At 58.5% G+C, this 16,062-nt stretch overlaps 1 protein-coding gene across 1 annotated transcript; it reads left to right on the top strand.

Annotated features, from left to right (window-relative positions):
- Positions 1–1,334: 1,334 nt before the first annotated feature.
- Positions 1,335–12,623, top strand: FUT2 (fucosyltransferase 2). Its single transcript, XM_036425684.2, has 2 exons — positions 1,335–1,395; positions 11,220–12,623. Exon 2 carries the CDS (start codon positions 11,222–11,224, stop codon positions 12,425–12,427), a length of 1,206 nt encoding a protein of 401 aa, XP_036281577.1. The 5' UTR covers positions 1,335–1,395; positions 11,220–11,221; the 3' UTR covers positions 12,428–12,623.
- Positions 12,624–16,062: the final 3,439 nt, after the last annotated feature.

The raw sequence follows: 16,062 nt of genomic DNA on the forward strand, positions 1-16,062 counted from the left end.
TCCGTGCCGCCGGGAGCCGGAGAAGCGGGTCACTGCCCGGGAGGCTGTCCCACATTCCGGACTTGGCCGTGGCGTCCCCACGGTGTCGGTTCACCAGCAACTTTATCCTCCTGTTTTCTGAAAACGGCGATTACCCGAGAGGCCTGATGGGATTCGGGCTCCCTAAGGGGGGGCGGCGGGGGGTTCCGGACGTGTGGGTGACGCAGGGGAACTCCTGTCATGGCCCAGGGGCCATGGGGCGGCCCCCATCGGTGTGGCTCAGTGGTTAGAGCGCCAGCCCGTGGACTGAAGGGTCCCAGGTTCGATTCCGGTCAAGGGCATGTGCCTTGGTTGCGGGCACATCCCCAGTAGGTGGTGTGCAGGAGGCAGCTGATCGATGTCTCTCTCTCATTGATGTTTATAACTCTGTCCCTCTCACTTCCTCTTTGTGAAAATCAATAATATATATGTGTGTGTGTGTGTGTGTGTATATATATATGTATATATATATATATATATATATATATTTTTTTTTTTTTTTTTAAAGCAAAGGTTGCTGGGAACTCCTGGCGGTGCCCACCTCACCCCCCACCGTGCACTGTTGCCTGGGCCCCTGATGACCCATTAGCAGGCGTCTTCAAACTACGGCCCGCGGGCCACATGCGGCCCGCAGAGGAGTCTGATCCGGCCCGCCAGGTTTTTTGGGCAGTGAGCGCAGCCGAGGTGTTACAGTAGGAATTAGTAGTTCATATAGTCCGGCCCTCCAGCTCTCTGAGGGACCGTGATCTGGCCCCCACTTTAAAAAGTCTGAGGACGCCTGCATTAGGGGATGCAGAACGGTCCTTTCCTCATGCAGAAAGGGCCTTTTTTGGAATGAAGGAACCTGAGACACGCTGCTGTTTGCCCGGTGTTTTTCTGAGATTCAGGCTGCCTGGTTTCACGTGCCAGCTTCCGTGGCTTTGTGGCCTGGGGCAAGGTCCTTCCCGCCTCTGTGCCACAGAGCTGCTGAGCGGTCTGCCCACCCCCCGCCCCCAGTGGCTGTGAAGACGGAATGAGTGCTAACCTGCATTTGCCAAAACACAGAAAGCCAGGACCGAGGAGGCTGACGGCCAGGAGAGCCCAGCCCAGTGGGCTCCGCGCCCTCCTCCAGGCTGCCTTCCAGGCGTGCATCCGGGCAGGCAGGCGGGGAGGGAGGACGGGTTCGCCTGGCTCCCACAGCCGGCCAGCCCGCCTCCCTCGGCTCCTGGAGCCAGGTGGATCTGGGCGGGGTTTACCTGCCATCGGCCGCCGGCCGGGGAGGAAGGATCTGGAGGTTCCTGAGCGAGGAGTTGACGCCAAGGGGAGCGAGCCGCCAGCCGCCCCTCCGAGCCGCACCTGTCCCCCCTCCGCTCCGGCCGGCGCCAGTGCCAGAACCAGGTGAGAGGCGGAGCGAGAGGGCAGCCGCGGCCCAGCCCGGCTCCCGCAGGGCAGGGCGCTGGGCACGGACACGGACACGGACACGGACACGGGGTTTGGCACCGGGAGACTCGGGCGCACGCCCACCCCGGGGCCTCCTCCTGAGCAGCCGGCCGCCAGGCTCCCACTGTCCTGCCCCAGCACCCCACTGCCTGACCTCCCGTCCCCTCCTCAGCCCGTCCCTTCCTTCCCTGCAGACCTGCTCCCTGAGCGCCCCCCTCTGTCCCCCCCCTTCCCCCTCACACACCGAGGCCACCTGCCCCCCCTCCCTCGGGCCACCGGTTCCAGCTGGGGAGCGGAGGTGCAGATGCAGAGGCCGGGGCAGGGCGGTAGGAACTAGTTTCCTGTCCGCTCTTAGGGTCTGCCCCCCTCTTCTGGGAGGTTAGCAGGACCCCCCACGGAACACCCCAGTTCTCGGGGACCCCAGGTTCTCGGGGACCCCAGGCTGCCACCCCCACCGGTAAGCCCGCGTGGCCCAGGGCAGCCTGATCTCTGCTCCCTGATCCCCGTCACCCCTCCCTGTGGTCCAGGCCAGAGAGTGCACTCGGGGGGTCAGTGCCAGCACCCACCCCTGCCCCCGTTTTGTCCTGAGCGCCTCCCAGGGTTGAGAAGCTGCCCTGTGGGGCCCGTACGGATGGGCCAACCTGTCCGTGCACAGGGGCGGGGAGCCGGCAGCCGGGTGGGACCGCCTGGGTGCCGGAGCCGGAGCCGGCGCAGCGGGGTGAGGCCGGCCGGCCGGCCGGGCGGGAGGAGGGTTCGCCCGTGGAGTGCACAGGAGGTGGAGTGGAGCGGGAGCCGCAGGGCGAGGCGGGGGCGGGGGCGGGGGCGGCTGTGGCTTTGCCTGGGCTGGAGTTGGGGGGAGCCCTGGGAGGCTGGGGGGGGGGGACAGGGCCAGCTCTGGGTGCAGGAGGAGGCTGGGTCAGGCTCGTGGGGAGAGGGGGGTGGGTCTGGGAGAGGGAAGGAGCAGGATTTGAATTTTAACGAAATTTCTGAGTGACCTGGAGGCCGGTGTCCTCACCCAAAGTGGGGGCTTCTTTCCATTCTGTCTGCCAAGGACACCCCACCCGGGGGACCCCTACCCCTCCTCTCCTCACCCCGCCCGGGGGACCCCTCCTCTCCTCACCCCGCCCGGGGTGGGCCCTCCTCTCCTCACCCCGCCCGGGGATCCCCTCCTCTCCTCACCCCGCCCGGGGGACCCCTCCTCTCCTCACCCCGCCCGGGGGACCCCTCCTCTCCTCACCCCGCCCGGGGGACCCCTCCTCTCCTCACCCCGCCCGGGGTGGGCCCTCCTCTACACACACACACACACACACACACACACACACGCTTGCCCGGCCCAGGTGCCTGCGCAGCTGTAGGGACTGAGGGCGGGTAGCCAGCTGGACTGCAGGAGGGCCGGCTCCTCCCACTGACCAGAAGCAGCCCCCAGCGGGTGCGCCCCGAGATTCCCCACTGATAGGGTGCCGGGTATTTCCCAGGTTCCTCCGTCCCAGCTCCCACCCACCATCCCAGTCCTCTCTGAGCCTCACAGCCAAGCCCACGCCCAGGCGCGGGGTCTCCCCTCCGGCCTCAGTCAAGGTCAGGGGTCCCCTTCCTGGGTGAGGAGGGGGAGCAGCTAAGGAGGCTAACAGATGGTGTTCTAGAATGTTCTGCCTTTCTCTTCACCCCAAAACCCCCCACAACGATCCCTACTGCCTGTCTGTCTGCTGTAAACAAATTCCGGGGGAGCCGCCCGGGGGCTGCGAGATTAAGACCTTTGACTGTGAAGGTCTGTTCTTCCAATATTCATTTTTTTTTTTAATCTACTAGGCACTGGAAATGAAGACAAAAAAAAGAGAGAGAGAAAGAATAAGAGAAAGAAAGAAAGAAGGAAGGAAGGAAGGAAGGAAGGAAGGAAGGAAGGAAGGGTGTAGGACATGAGAAACGGGAGCCAAGGTGATGCTGGCAGAGTCAGAGAGAAGGAAGGGAAAAAACACAGATGAAGCCAGACAAGGACTTGACAAAGATAGAGACCATATTCTATTAAAAAAACAAACAACAACAACAACAACAAAAACTTCAACTGCCCTGGCCGGTTTGGCTCAGTGGATACAGCATCGGCCTGTGGACTGAAGGGTCCAGGGTTCGATTCCGGTCAAGGGCACCTGCCTGGGTTGTGGGCTTGATCCCTAGCGGGGGGGGGGGGGGGGGGGGGGGGGCGGCGCCAAGAGGCAGCCGATCCATGATTCTCTCTCATCATGAATGTTTCTCCCTCTCAAAAATCAATAAAAATATATTTTTAAAAATTCAGCTGAGTAAATGTATTGATTTGAGAGAGAGAGAGAGAGAGATGGAACATCAGTGATGAGAGAGAATCATCGATCTACACGTGTGCCCTGACTGGGAACAGAACCGGAACCACCTGGTTCATAGGTCAGTGCTCAACCTCTGGGCCACGCCTTGACCAGCCACGACCGCGCCGCGGCCACGCTGGCAGGCCGGCTGAGCGAATGATGAAGAGATCTTACTGGCTTTACCCGGGACTCCCGAGCAGGGCAGCGTCCGTCAAGCAGGTAGAAAGGAGGTCCGAGTAGCCACACCAAATGAGAGCCTTTATTTATAGGCAGAGAGGAGAGGCAGGGAAAGCTTTTCTAGGCAAAAAGTGGGCTGGTTGTGGCAAGGTCGCCTTCGGGGGGCAGGGAGGGGGGCAGGGGACCCGGGTTCCTAGCAGATTTCCGATGGACCCGCCTGGGATGCCGCTCCTGGCAGAAGCCGACTCTGGTCTCTGTTGGGTGACCTGGGCTGAGCGGGTATCTTCTTTGTAACCGTTCCCTCTGAAAATACGACCTGAGCACCTACTGTGTGCGGCTGAGACCTGCGCACCTACTATGCGCCCAGCCCAGTTTCCGAGACGGTGGGTGGGGGGGGTGCAGAGGACACCGTCCTTTCTTCACGGAGCTGTGAGACTGGGAGACACTGAGAGGGACTGATGGGGAAAGCGAGGACTGGGACGGGGGGGGGGGGGGAGCTGCCGGCATGACAGGAGGGGACAGTCCATCGGCCTGCCACCTTACTTCTCTCTGGCTCACTGCGTCTGGCAACCTGATGTCCCTCTATTCCTGTCTCTCTGACTCTCCCTGCCCCCCCCCCTCTCTATATATATATATATACATACACATACACACACACACACACACACACATATATATATATATATATATATATATATATTTCAGAGAGGATGGGAGAGAAAGAAACATCAATGATGGGAACGAATCATTGATCGGCTGCCTCCTGCACGCCCCCTACTGGGGATCAAGTTTGTAACCCAGGCATGTGCCCTTGACTGAAATCGAACCCGGGACCCTGCAGACTGTAGGCCCATATACTATCCACTGAGCCACACCGGTGAGGGCTGCCTCCTCCTTTTTAGTCATTCATGATTTTTTTTGTTTTTTTTAAAATATATTTTATTGATATTTCACAGAGAGGAGGAAGGGAGAGGGATAGAGAGCTAGAAACATCGATGAGAGAGAAACATTGACCAGCTGCCTTTTGCACACCCCCTACCGGGGATGTGCCCGCAACCAATGTACATGCCCTTGACCGGAATCGAACCTGGGACCTTTCAGTCCGCAGACCGACGCTCTACCACTGAGCCAAACCGGCTTCGGCTAGTCATTCATGTTGAAGGCCTCTCATATGTCCCCTTTTCCCCAATGGACCCCCTCTAGCCCGCCCCCCTACCCCCCTCTTTCCCTCTCAGTCTGTGTCTCCTGTTTCTCTCTCTTCTTGGCTCTGTCTCTTTCTCCCTTTCCTTATGTCGCTGAGTCCCTGCTCTTTCTCTTTTTCCATTTCTCTTCCCTCCCTCCCTCCCTCCTTCCCTCCCTTCCTCCCTCTCTCCTCTCCCCACTTCTGCCTTCCCACAGCCACTCCTTGGCCATGGTCCCATGTCCCTGGCAGATTAGGAGCCAAAAGCAGCCACGTTCACTCCTTTGTGAAGGGCCGGTCTCCTTGGAGAAAGGGAGAGCGAGGCCGGACGGGAGGTGGGAAGACAGCAGGCAGGCACCCTCGGGAGCTCTTCCTGCTCCCCGCCCGCTTCCTCCCGCTGCCCCGTCCGGTTCCTCTCCTCCCCACCCAGGTTCCCATGGAAGCCTGGAGAGAAGGGAGCCCGGAGGCCACCAGGCACATGTGATCCAGCTCTCTCTCTCTTTTAAAAATATGTTTTATTGGTTTAACAGAGAGGAAGGGAGAGGGATAGAGTTAGAAACATCGATGAGAGAGAAACGTCGACCAGCTGCCTCCTGCACCCCCTACTGGGGATGTGCCCTCAACCAAGGTACATGCCCCTGACAGGAATCGAACCTGGGACCCTTCAGTCCGTAGGCTGACACTCTATCCACTGAGCCAAACTGGTTAGGGCCAACCTCTTTAAAATATATATTATATATTTCAGAGAGGAAGGGAGAGGGAAAGAGAGAGAGAGCGACGTCAGTGCTAAAAGAGAATCACTGATTGGCTGCCTCCTGCCCACCTCACACTGGAGTCCGAGCCTGCAACCCGGGCCTGTGCCCTGACCGGGAATCGAACCGTGACCTCCTGGTTCATAGGCTGATGCTCAACCACTGAGCCTCTGAGCTGGCCGGCCGGGCTCTCTGTTTATCCTCAGGGCCGGCTCCTCTCGGCGTTCCCCTGGTTATCCTGGATGTGGCTTAGCGTGGCCGTCCGGCTGCCAGGCCTCCGGTGCACGTGCTTCTGTGCTTCTCCGCTAAGTCCCCAGGCAGAGGGTCTGCTGGGTGCAGCTTGTGCTCCCGAGTCAGGACACACACACACACACACACACACACACACACACACACGGCATGGGCGGCCAACGACGGGCCATTCTTAGGCCGATGTCATATGATATAGAATGGGCTGCATTTTAGTTTTTCCTGTTTTAATTCTCACCCGGGGCTATGTTTTTTATTGATTTCAGAGAGAGAAGAAGGGGGGGGGGGAGAGAAACATCGATTGGTTGCCTCCCACATGCACTCTGACCGGGGGTCAAACCTACAACCTGTGTGTGACTGGGAATGGAACCCGAAACTTTTGTGCGCAGCTGAGCTACCTTGCCAGGGCAGCCTTGGGGTGTTTGTGTGTTTAATATATAGAGGTCCCACTCCTGCCCTGGCCGGTGTGGCTCAGTGGCTAGAGCATTGACCTGGGAACTGAAAGGTCCCGGGTTCAATTCCGGTCAATGGCACATGCCTGGGTTGTGGGCTCAGGCCCCAGTGGGGGACTTGCAGGAGGCAGCTGATCCATGATTCTCTGTCACCATGGATGTTTCTGTCTCTACCTCTCCCTTCCTCTCTGAAATCAATAAAAATATATTTAAGAAATAAAATAAATAACTTTTAGAAAACAAAAATGAAGGTCCCACTCCTGTTGGGTCAGAGTACATCTCAGGGTGACCTCACTTGACTTGGTCACCCCTTAAAGACCTGTCTCCCAGTAAGGTCCCATTGGAAGTGCTGAGGGTTAGGATTTCTCTCTCTCTCTCTCTCTCTCTCTCTCTCTCCTCTCCCTCTCCCTCTCCCTCTCCCTCTCCCTCTCCCTCTCCCTCTCCCTCTCCCTCTCCCTCTCCCTCTCCCTCTCCCTCTCCCTCTCCCTCTCCCTCTCCCTCTCCCTCTCCCTCTCTCTCTCCCTCTCCCTCTCCCTCTCCCTCTCCCTCTCTTCTCTCTCTCTCTCTCTCTCTCCCCTCTTCTTTGTCTTTCCTCACCTGAGGATATTGTCCCCATTGCTTCTTAGAGAGTGAAAAGGAGAGGAAGACACAGAGAGAAACACGGATGGGAGAGAGACACAGGGAATGGGTGCCTCCCGCAGGCGCCACCGGTACACGCCCTTGACCAGGATCGAACCCAGGACCCTTCAGTCCATGGCCGACACTCTATCCACTGAGCCAACCCGCCAGGGCTCATATATCTTTCTTAAAGGAGCCCAATGCAGCCCATAATAGGCTGTAGCAAGGGTTGTGTGTGGGTGAGCAAAGTGTGCTACGTTAATACAGCCCACCCCTTGTTTGCCCATCACATACACTCTTCCATATCTTCAGCTCCATTAACTAACAAACAAACAAACAAAAATTGGCCCTGACCGATGTTGCTCAGTGGATAGTGTCAGCCTGCAGACTCAAGGGTCCCAGGTTCCATTCTGATCAAGGGCATGTCAGGAGTGTGCAGGAGGCAGCTGATGGGTGTTTCTCTCTCACCGATGTTTCTAACTCTCTCCCTCTCCCTTCATCTCTGTAAAAAATAAATTATATATATATTAAAAAGTAACCCTGGCCGGTTTGGCTCATGGATGGAGTGTTGACCTGCAGACTGAGGGGTCCCGGGTTTGATTCTGGTCAAGGACACATGCCCGGGCTGAGGGCTCAGTCCCCAATTCGGGACGCGCGGAGGCAGCCGATTGGTGATTGTCTCTGATTGATGTTTCTACCTCTCCCTCCCCTTTCCTCTCTGAAATCAATTTAAAAAAATTATATATATAAATATATTTTAAAGGCAGTCAGCCTGGCCCAGTGGCTCCACTGGTTGAGTGTCCCACGCACCAAAGGTCGCCTGCTTGGTTCCCAGTCAGGGCACACGCCTGGGTCATGGGTGTGATCCCCGGTCCGGGTGGGTACGGAGGCAGCTAATGGATGTTTCTCTCTGGCATCAATCTTTCTATCTCCATCTCTCTCTCTCCGTTTCTAAAATCAATTTTTTAAGACGTAATTTAAAGAATATCAGACGTCAACCATGGCGGGTGGGACCACGGATGCGCTCATCCACCCCCGAGGGACAAACCCCAAGGTCAGCTCTGTCCATGGCCGCCGCCTCCGGTGACACGGGGCTGCCCGGCGGGTCCCCGAGGTCACAGCCTCCGAACGAGACGGTTGCTCCTCCCTGCCCGCCCCTCCGAGCCTCCTCCCAGTTCTGCCTGCCGCGTGGTGGGCAGGCCAGATGGACCAGGAGCAAAATGCCGACATGAAAAGCGGGAACCACCCCACCCTGTCCTTGGCCCAGAGCCCGTACAGAACGCGCCCTTTGCTTCGTCGGCGGTAATATAAAACACCTGCACCGCCCTGGCCGGTGTGGCTCAGTGGATAGAGTATGGATCGGCCTACACTGCCCTACAGACTCAAAGGTCCCAGGTTGGATTCTAGTCAAGGGCATGCACCTTGCTTGCGGGCACATCCCCAGTGGGGGGGTGGGGGAGAGGGTAGGAGGCAGCCGATCCATGATTCTCTCTTATTGTGGATGATTCTCTCTCTCTCCCCCTTTCTTCCTCTTTGAAATCAATAAAAATATATTTTTTAAAAACACAAAACCTACGGCACGTGTATTGCCGGGCACCGATTCACGCCTCAGAGAGGCGAAGTCTCAGCCTAGAATCAGCGGGCGAGGGGGGCAGCCCGGCGCCGGCCCCTGGGGCCGTGGGGGCTAACGGGTGGTGTCATGCTCAGCTCCTGGGGTTCTCTGCGACCCCTGGGCCCCAGCTGCCGTTCTGCTGAGGATTCCGGGGCGTCTGTTCAGGTGCCTCATGGTTCCGGCTCCCTCTGCTTCAGCCTGTGCTGTCCGGCCGCCCTGCGCGGTCTCGGCGAAGGAAAGGCGTTTGGTCTTTGAGCCCGGCTCCCGCACAGCTCGTAAAAGCATCGGCATTTCCTGAGTCATAAGGGCGATAGGAGTGTTTTTTTGTTTGTTTGATACGTGGACTCTAGACTTAGGATGGGGTCAGGTCAACGGAAAAACCAAGCCTTGCCGGAACCGGTTTGGCTCAATGGAGAGAGCGTCGGCCTGCAGACTGAAAGGTCCCGGGTTCGATTCCGGTCAGGGGCATGTGCCTTGGTTGCGGGCACATCCCCAGTGGGGGGTGTGCAGGAGGCAGCTGAAGGATGTTTCTCTCTCATTGGTGTTTCTAGCTCTCTATCCTTCTCCCTTCCTCTCTGTAAAAAATCAATAAAACATATGGGGAGGGGAGAAGTGAAAGAGAGAGACAGAAATGTGGGTGTGAGAAACACATGGATTGGTTGCCTCCCACACAGATGGAGCCTGCAGCCGAGGTATGTGCCCTTGGCCAGAACTGAACCTGATACCATTCAGCCTGCAGGCCGACGCTCTATCAACCTGGCCCGGGGCTTCTGATCAGTGTCTGAAGTGGACAGTCTGGTGTAGGGGTGTCGAACTCAATCAGAGAAGGGGCCAAAATCTAAAATCCAGCCTAAATCGCGGGCCGAATGGTTTACTGAACAGTCATAAACTGTCATTGTGATGGAAACGCAGCGGAGTGCAGTGATGACAGCGCGGTGCGGGCCACATTGCAAGGCCTGGCGGGACGGATTTGGCCCGCGGGCCTTGTGTTTGACACATGTGGTCTGGTGGAACGGCGCTCTCTGATCTGATAGGAGCTCTGGCAGATAGGGTCCGAACTGAACTGGATTGTTGGACACCCCGTTGGTATCCGGAGTGCAGGGGGGGGGGGATCCTCTCATGGGCCTTCTGAGCCTTTAGTAAAAATTCCCGATAGCCCTGGCTGATTTGGCTCGGTGGACAGAGCGTCGGCCTGCGGACTGAAGGGTCCCAGGTTCAATTCTGGTCAAAGGCACATACCCAGGTTGTGGGCTCGATCCCCAGAGGGGTAATGCAGGAGGCAGCTGGTCAATGGTTCTCTCTCATCATTGATGTTTCGATCTCTCTCCCTCTTCCTTCCTCTCTGAAATCAATAAAAATATAGTTTAAAAAACTGGCCAGGCCATCTCACAGAGCCACAGGCCACAGTCACTGATGGAGGAGCCGGTGGAGGCAGCGTATGCCCGTCTCAGGCTCGGCCTGCTGTGTCCGGAGGGCGGCCAGGCCTGGCGATGGCCCTTCAAAGGGGATGAGGACGGCCGGGCCTGCAAAGACAGGCGTCTCTAGGAGCGGGATCTTCAGCAAATAGAGGTTCATAGACATGTACGTGCACACACAGACACCCCCGTGGGTATACCCACAGGCAATAAACACAAGTAAACCGACAATAAAGATGCACATAACCTATGTCCACTCACATCTATACACTCACATAGTCCCGTGGTCGGCAAACCGCGGCTCGCGAGCCACATGCGGCTCTTTGGCCCCTTGAGTGTGGCTCTCCCACAAAATACCACGGCCTGGGCGAGTCTATGTTGAAGAAGTGGCGTTAGAAGATTAGGTTTAAGAAGTTTGGGCTCTCAGAAGAAATTTCAATCGCTGTGCTGTTGATGTTTGGCTCTGTTGACTGATGAGTTATACCAGTGGTCGGCAAACTCATTAAAGTTCTTCAAAATGAAGGGTCCGAAGGGTCTCGGGTTCGATTCCGGCCAAGGGCACATGCCCGGGTTGCAGGCGCGATCCCCAGTGGGGGGTGTGCAGGAGACAGCCAATCCGTGATTCTCTCTCATCATAGATGTTTCTCTTTTTTTCACTTTTATTTTACTTTATTGTTGGAAGCATTACAAATAGTAATACATATGTCTCCTTCCCCCCCCCTTAACCTCCGCCCAGCCTGCCCTACCCCCCAGCATATGCCTTCACCTTCCCCCCTCCCGCCCCCAGTGTCTTGTAACCATTGGTTATGCCTATATGCATACATACAGCCCCCCCAACCTCTCCTCCTCATAGATGTTTCTGTCTCTCTCCCTGTCCCTTCCTCTCCGAAATCAATACACACACACCCAGGCACGCCCACCCACAGCCCACCCCGTGCGCCAGGCGCCCGCAGCCCCAGCGCCCAGCCCGCTAACCTTCCCTCTCTCCCGCCCACAGCCATGCCCCGCACCCAGGGGCCCTTCTTCTTCCCCATGGCCCACTTCGTCCTCTTTGTCTTCACGGCCTCCACCATCTTCCACCTTCAGCAGCGGCTGGTGAGGATCCAGCCCCTGCCGGCCGCCGAGAGGCTGGTGCCCGTGGAACCTGAGGACAACGCCTCCAGCGCCCCGAGTGCCGCGAACGCCCGGAGCACCCAGATCACCCCAAGCGTCCCGAGCACCCCGATCGCCAGGAGTCCCCCGAGTGCACCGAGCGCCCTGAGCACCCGGATCACCCCGAGCGTCCTGAGCACCCGGATCACCCCAAGCGTCCTGAGCACCCCAAGCACCCCAAGCGTCCGGAGCACCGCGCCCCGGGGCATGTGGACCATCAACGCCATCGGCCGCCTGGGCAACCAGATGGGCGAGTACGCCACGCTGTACGCGCTGGCCAGGCTGAACGGGCGGCCGGCCTTCATCCCCGCCGAGATGCACAGCACGCTGGCGCCGCTCTTCCGCATCTCCCTCCCGGTGCTGCCGGCCGCCGCGGCCCGCGGGCTGCCCTGGCTCAACTACCCGCTCCACGACTGGATGGAGGAGCGGTACCGCCACATCCCCGGCGAGTACGTGCGCCTCACGGGCTACCCCTGCTCCTGGACCTTCTACCACCACCTGCGCGCCGACATCCTGCGCGAGTTCGCGCTGCACGACCACGTGCGCGAGGGGGCGCAGGCGTACCTGCGCGGTCTGCGCGTGCGCGGGCGCCGCCCCGCCACGTACGTGGGCGTGCACGTGCGCCGCGGGGACTACGTGCGCGTCATGCCGCAAGTGTGGAAGGGCGTGGTGGCCGACCGCGCCTACCTGCAGGCGGCGCTGGACCGCTTCCGGGCCCGGCACGCGTCCCCCGTGTTCGTGGTCACCAGCAACGACATGGCCTGGTGCCGCGAGAACATCGACGCGTCCCGCGGGGACGTGGTGTTCGCGGGCGACGGCGTGGAGGGCTCGCCGGCCAAGGACTTCGCGCTGCTCACGCAGTGCAATCACACCGTCATGACCATCGGCACGTTCGGCATCTGGGCGGCCTACCTGGCCGGCGGGGAGACCGTGTACCTGGCCAACTACACGCTCCCGGACTCGCCCTTCCTCAAGGTCTTCCGGCCGGAGGCCGCCTTCCTGCCCGAGTGGTTTGGGATCGCCGCCGACCTGTCCCCGCTGCTCAAGCCCTGAGCCCGGCCCGCCCCGGGCACCCCCGCTCCTGGCTCCTGGCTCCCCCGAGACCAGATCCGCGCCTGTGGGGTGAGCGCCCCGTGGCCTGGGCCAGGACCCTTCCCTCTCACAGCAGAGGACTTCCGGCCACCGCCAGGGGGCGTCCCAGCAAACGTGTTTAACCTCGTCACGTGGCCAGAGGTGGCACAGGCCCCGGGCCAGCAGCTGACAATGTCACCGGTGCCCTGCTTCTACCCCTTCATCTGTTATTGGACGGGAGAGAGATACAGCAAGTTGTTGTTCCTCTTGTGTATGTATTCATACACAAGAGGAACAACAACTTCTTTTTATTTTTTATTTTATTTTATTTTTAAATATATTTTTATTGATTTCAAATAGGGAGAGGAAGAGAGAGAGAGAAGCATCAATGATGAGAGAGAATCATTTGATTGGCTGCCTCCTGCATGCCCCCCACTGGGGATCCAGCCCTGTAACCCGGGCATGTGCCCTTGGCAGGAATCAAACCCGGGACCCTTCAGTCCACAGGCCAATGCTCTACTCACTGAGCCAAACAGGTTAGGGCGGTTGCTTCTTTTTAAAGAAATATATTTTTTATTGCTTTTGAGAGAGAAGCATTGATGTGAGAGAGCAGCATTGATCAGCTGCCTCCTGCACATCCCCTTACCAGGGATCAAGCTCCCAGTCCAGGCATGTGCTCTCACCCAGAATCACACCAGCAACCTTTTGGTGCACAGGATGACACCCAACCAACTGAGCCACACCAGCCACCCCCATTGGCCGCTTTCTGTCCGTGCTCCAGACTGGGGATCAAACCCGAGACCTTGGTGTATTGAGGACGATGCTCTAACCACCTGAGCCACCCAGCCAGGGCCCAGTTCCAGCCATCGCAGTGAGCTGCCTTCATCTTCTCTCAGGCCGACTCCCTCATGGTCCCAAGAGGACTGCCACACGCCCAGGACGGCCGCCTGCAGACACCCTCTTCCTGAGGCCGCGAGAGCAGGCTCATTCCCGTCTTGGGTCCCTTCGGAAGAGGGCGGAGGACCTGCCGAAGCCGCCTCCGGCAACTCGGTGCCCCTCAACGCGACAGACCCTCCTGGCTCACTGACCAGAGGGTGTCCCGGGTCCACGGGTGAGGGACTCCTGGGATCGGCCTAACCTCGCCTCCCTGAGCCGTGGCCACCGCAGCCGAGGATTTTGGTCTGCCTTCCGAAGGACGTGGCTGCCGGCAGGAAGACATGGCGCGCTCTCACCAAGGAAGAGGGAGGAACGGGCTGCCGAGAACAAAGCCGGGAAGCCCTCGACCATTGTGCCCACTGCTCACTGCACAAGGGCTCGGCCAAGAAGACAAGTGGGCCTTGGCGAGAGCCCGCCGGGTGCTCTCCAAGCCGGGCGTCCTGGGACCATGCCTACCCAGGGGGCTCTTTTTTCTTCTTCTAGTTAGTCTGCCCTGAGGGAGAACCTGTCTTCCAGTTCTCACAAGAGTGACATGCTGGCAAGACCAGGGAGCCTAAGGCCCAGGGCGATGACTGTTGAGAACTCTGAGACCAGCATGGCTCCGTGGCCTGGAGGGGAGTCCATGCATCCTCTCAGTACACCTTTGTGACGGTGAGCCTTCACGGACAGGGTCCCCGCTCTCCGGGGTGCGATAGCAAAGCATAGTGGCCTTCAATGACGACGGCCATGTTTTATTCCCCACAATCCTGTGGGCCAGCCCGGGGTCCTCGGCGCCGGGCGATGTTGGCCGAGGTCTCTCCCACGCAGCTGCATTAGGTGGAGTTCGGCGAGAGCCTCTTGAGCTCAGCGTGGCCAGTCCTGCAGGGTAGCATGGTCTTCCTCACCACACAGCTTTCCGCGTGTTTGCTAGAACGTTCACTGGTGGGGCCCTCGTCGTCATCATCATCGTCATGTAAGAAATCCAACTGCCGGAAGCCGCCATACTGTGAGGAAGCCTAGTGTCCCTGGGAGGCTACAGGCAGGTGTTCTGGTTCACAGTATCAGCTGAGCCCAACATCAAGTCAACGCCCTGCAGGCATCAGATATGTTCATGAAGGCGCCTGTCGATGCTTCCACCGTTGTTCCAATCAGATTATCGCTTTTAGGGACCCAGTCAGGCTCCTGATCTTGTGTTACAGGGATAAGCCATATCTAACCGCCTGACTCCCAGATTCTGGGAACATCATATGGCGGTGTTCCGCCAGTAAGGGTCGAGGCCGTCTAACAGGCTGCCGTAGATGATGGGAACACACAGAACCATCGAGTCTCTTGTTTGCAGATCCTTGATGGCTTTGACATGAATGTGGCCAACATGAACTTCCCCCTCTGGCTGGGGATTCCATGTGCACATGTCCTGTGGCAGCAGGGAGTCTAGCTACACAGGAGAGAGAAAAGAGGCCAGTGGCTAGAGCACATGGAGCCGGATGTGGACGGGAACCTGAGCAGGGCCAGGCCCTTTGAGACCTGTGTGTGCTGATGAGGACTTTGGGTTTCTTCTAGGACCAGCTGGAAATACCAGAGGGTTTTAATCATGGAAGGCACTGTTGTGGAGAGAACACGAGTGAACGACCACTGGAGTCCAGACCAAATTAAAATTTAGGGAGCCTTTATTAGCCGGCCAGCGACTGCTCTGCCTTTCTCCACGCAGGGAGTCCAGAGAGCAGCCCCGACCCTTTGTGCAGGACCGCTTTTAAGCACATTAACCACATGTTGTTCTTGCAGAGCAAGTAACCCAAGACAAAACAGTTTTTCCCAAGCCACGTCAGAGTTGTGCCATTGACGGCCATGTTGTTCACAGGGTCATCCTGTTCTTCAGAAAGCTGGCCGTGTTCTGTGAAAGAAGGCCTACGTGCTGGGAAGGGGCCATGAGGCCCTATCTCAAGGCCTGGCCCGGTGTCAGCACCGACAACTCTGTCCGGGCCTAGTCCCCAGCCTCTCTGGAATGGGGCCTGCTCAAAAATCCCCACTCCCCAAGGGACACGATCGGATTTCCCTGGTGTGAACAGACCCGGCCTCTGTGGAGAAGAGGCTGTGGGGCGAAGGCAGGAAAAGGCAAAGAGGCCAACGAGAAGGCCGTGGCAGCTTTCCCGGCAAGTGACCGTGGCGGGCCACGGAGAGAGCGGTGGAACAGAGACAAGCCTCGCTTCAAGGACCCGAGAGAGGCTCTCGGTGTCTCTGTCAGTTTCCCTTTCCTGAAAGGGACCGTCGGATCGCCTCGGCCGGGTGGATGTCCGAGTCCAGCATCGGCCGGGAGCCCCTTCGCGGGGGCCGTGGGGAAGGCTCACCGAAAACACGTGGCGGCCACGTCTGGTCCCGGGGAAGGAGCGGGAGGGTGTGAAGAGTGGGAAGATGCTCCAGCATGGGGACTCGGGGCGGGAGGGGTGGGAGGAGGGAGGTGAGCTGCTCACACTGCAGCGGCTGCAGCAGGCCCGGAGGCCACACCCGGCTTCAGAGAGGACCAGCAAGAGGAACCCGTCCACACGCCCACAGTGTTCGTGCCCCAGTGACTACCTCACAGCTCCTCCCGGGCGCACGGCCCTCTGGGAGTTCTCCTGGGGCCTCTTCCTTCCTTCCTACCTGTTTTCCCTTTTTTTTTTTTTTTTTTTTTTTTAAGTTGACTACAGAGCCTAACTGGTTTGCCT

The sequence above is a fragment of the Pipistrellus kuhlii genome, unplaced genomic scaffold (assembly GCF_014108245.1).
Source record: "Pipistrellus kuhlii isolate mPipKuh1 unplaced genomic scaffold, mPipKuh1.p scaffold_m20_p_84, whole genome shotgun sequence".
Classification (NCBI taxonomy): domain Eukaryota; kingdom Metazoa; phylum Chordata; class Mammalia; order Chiroptera; family Vespertilionidae; genus Pipistrellus; species Pipistrellus kuhlii.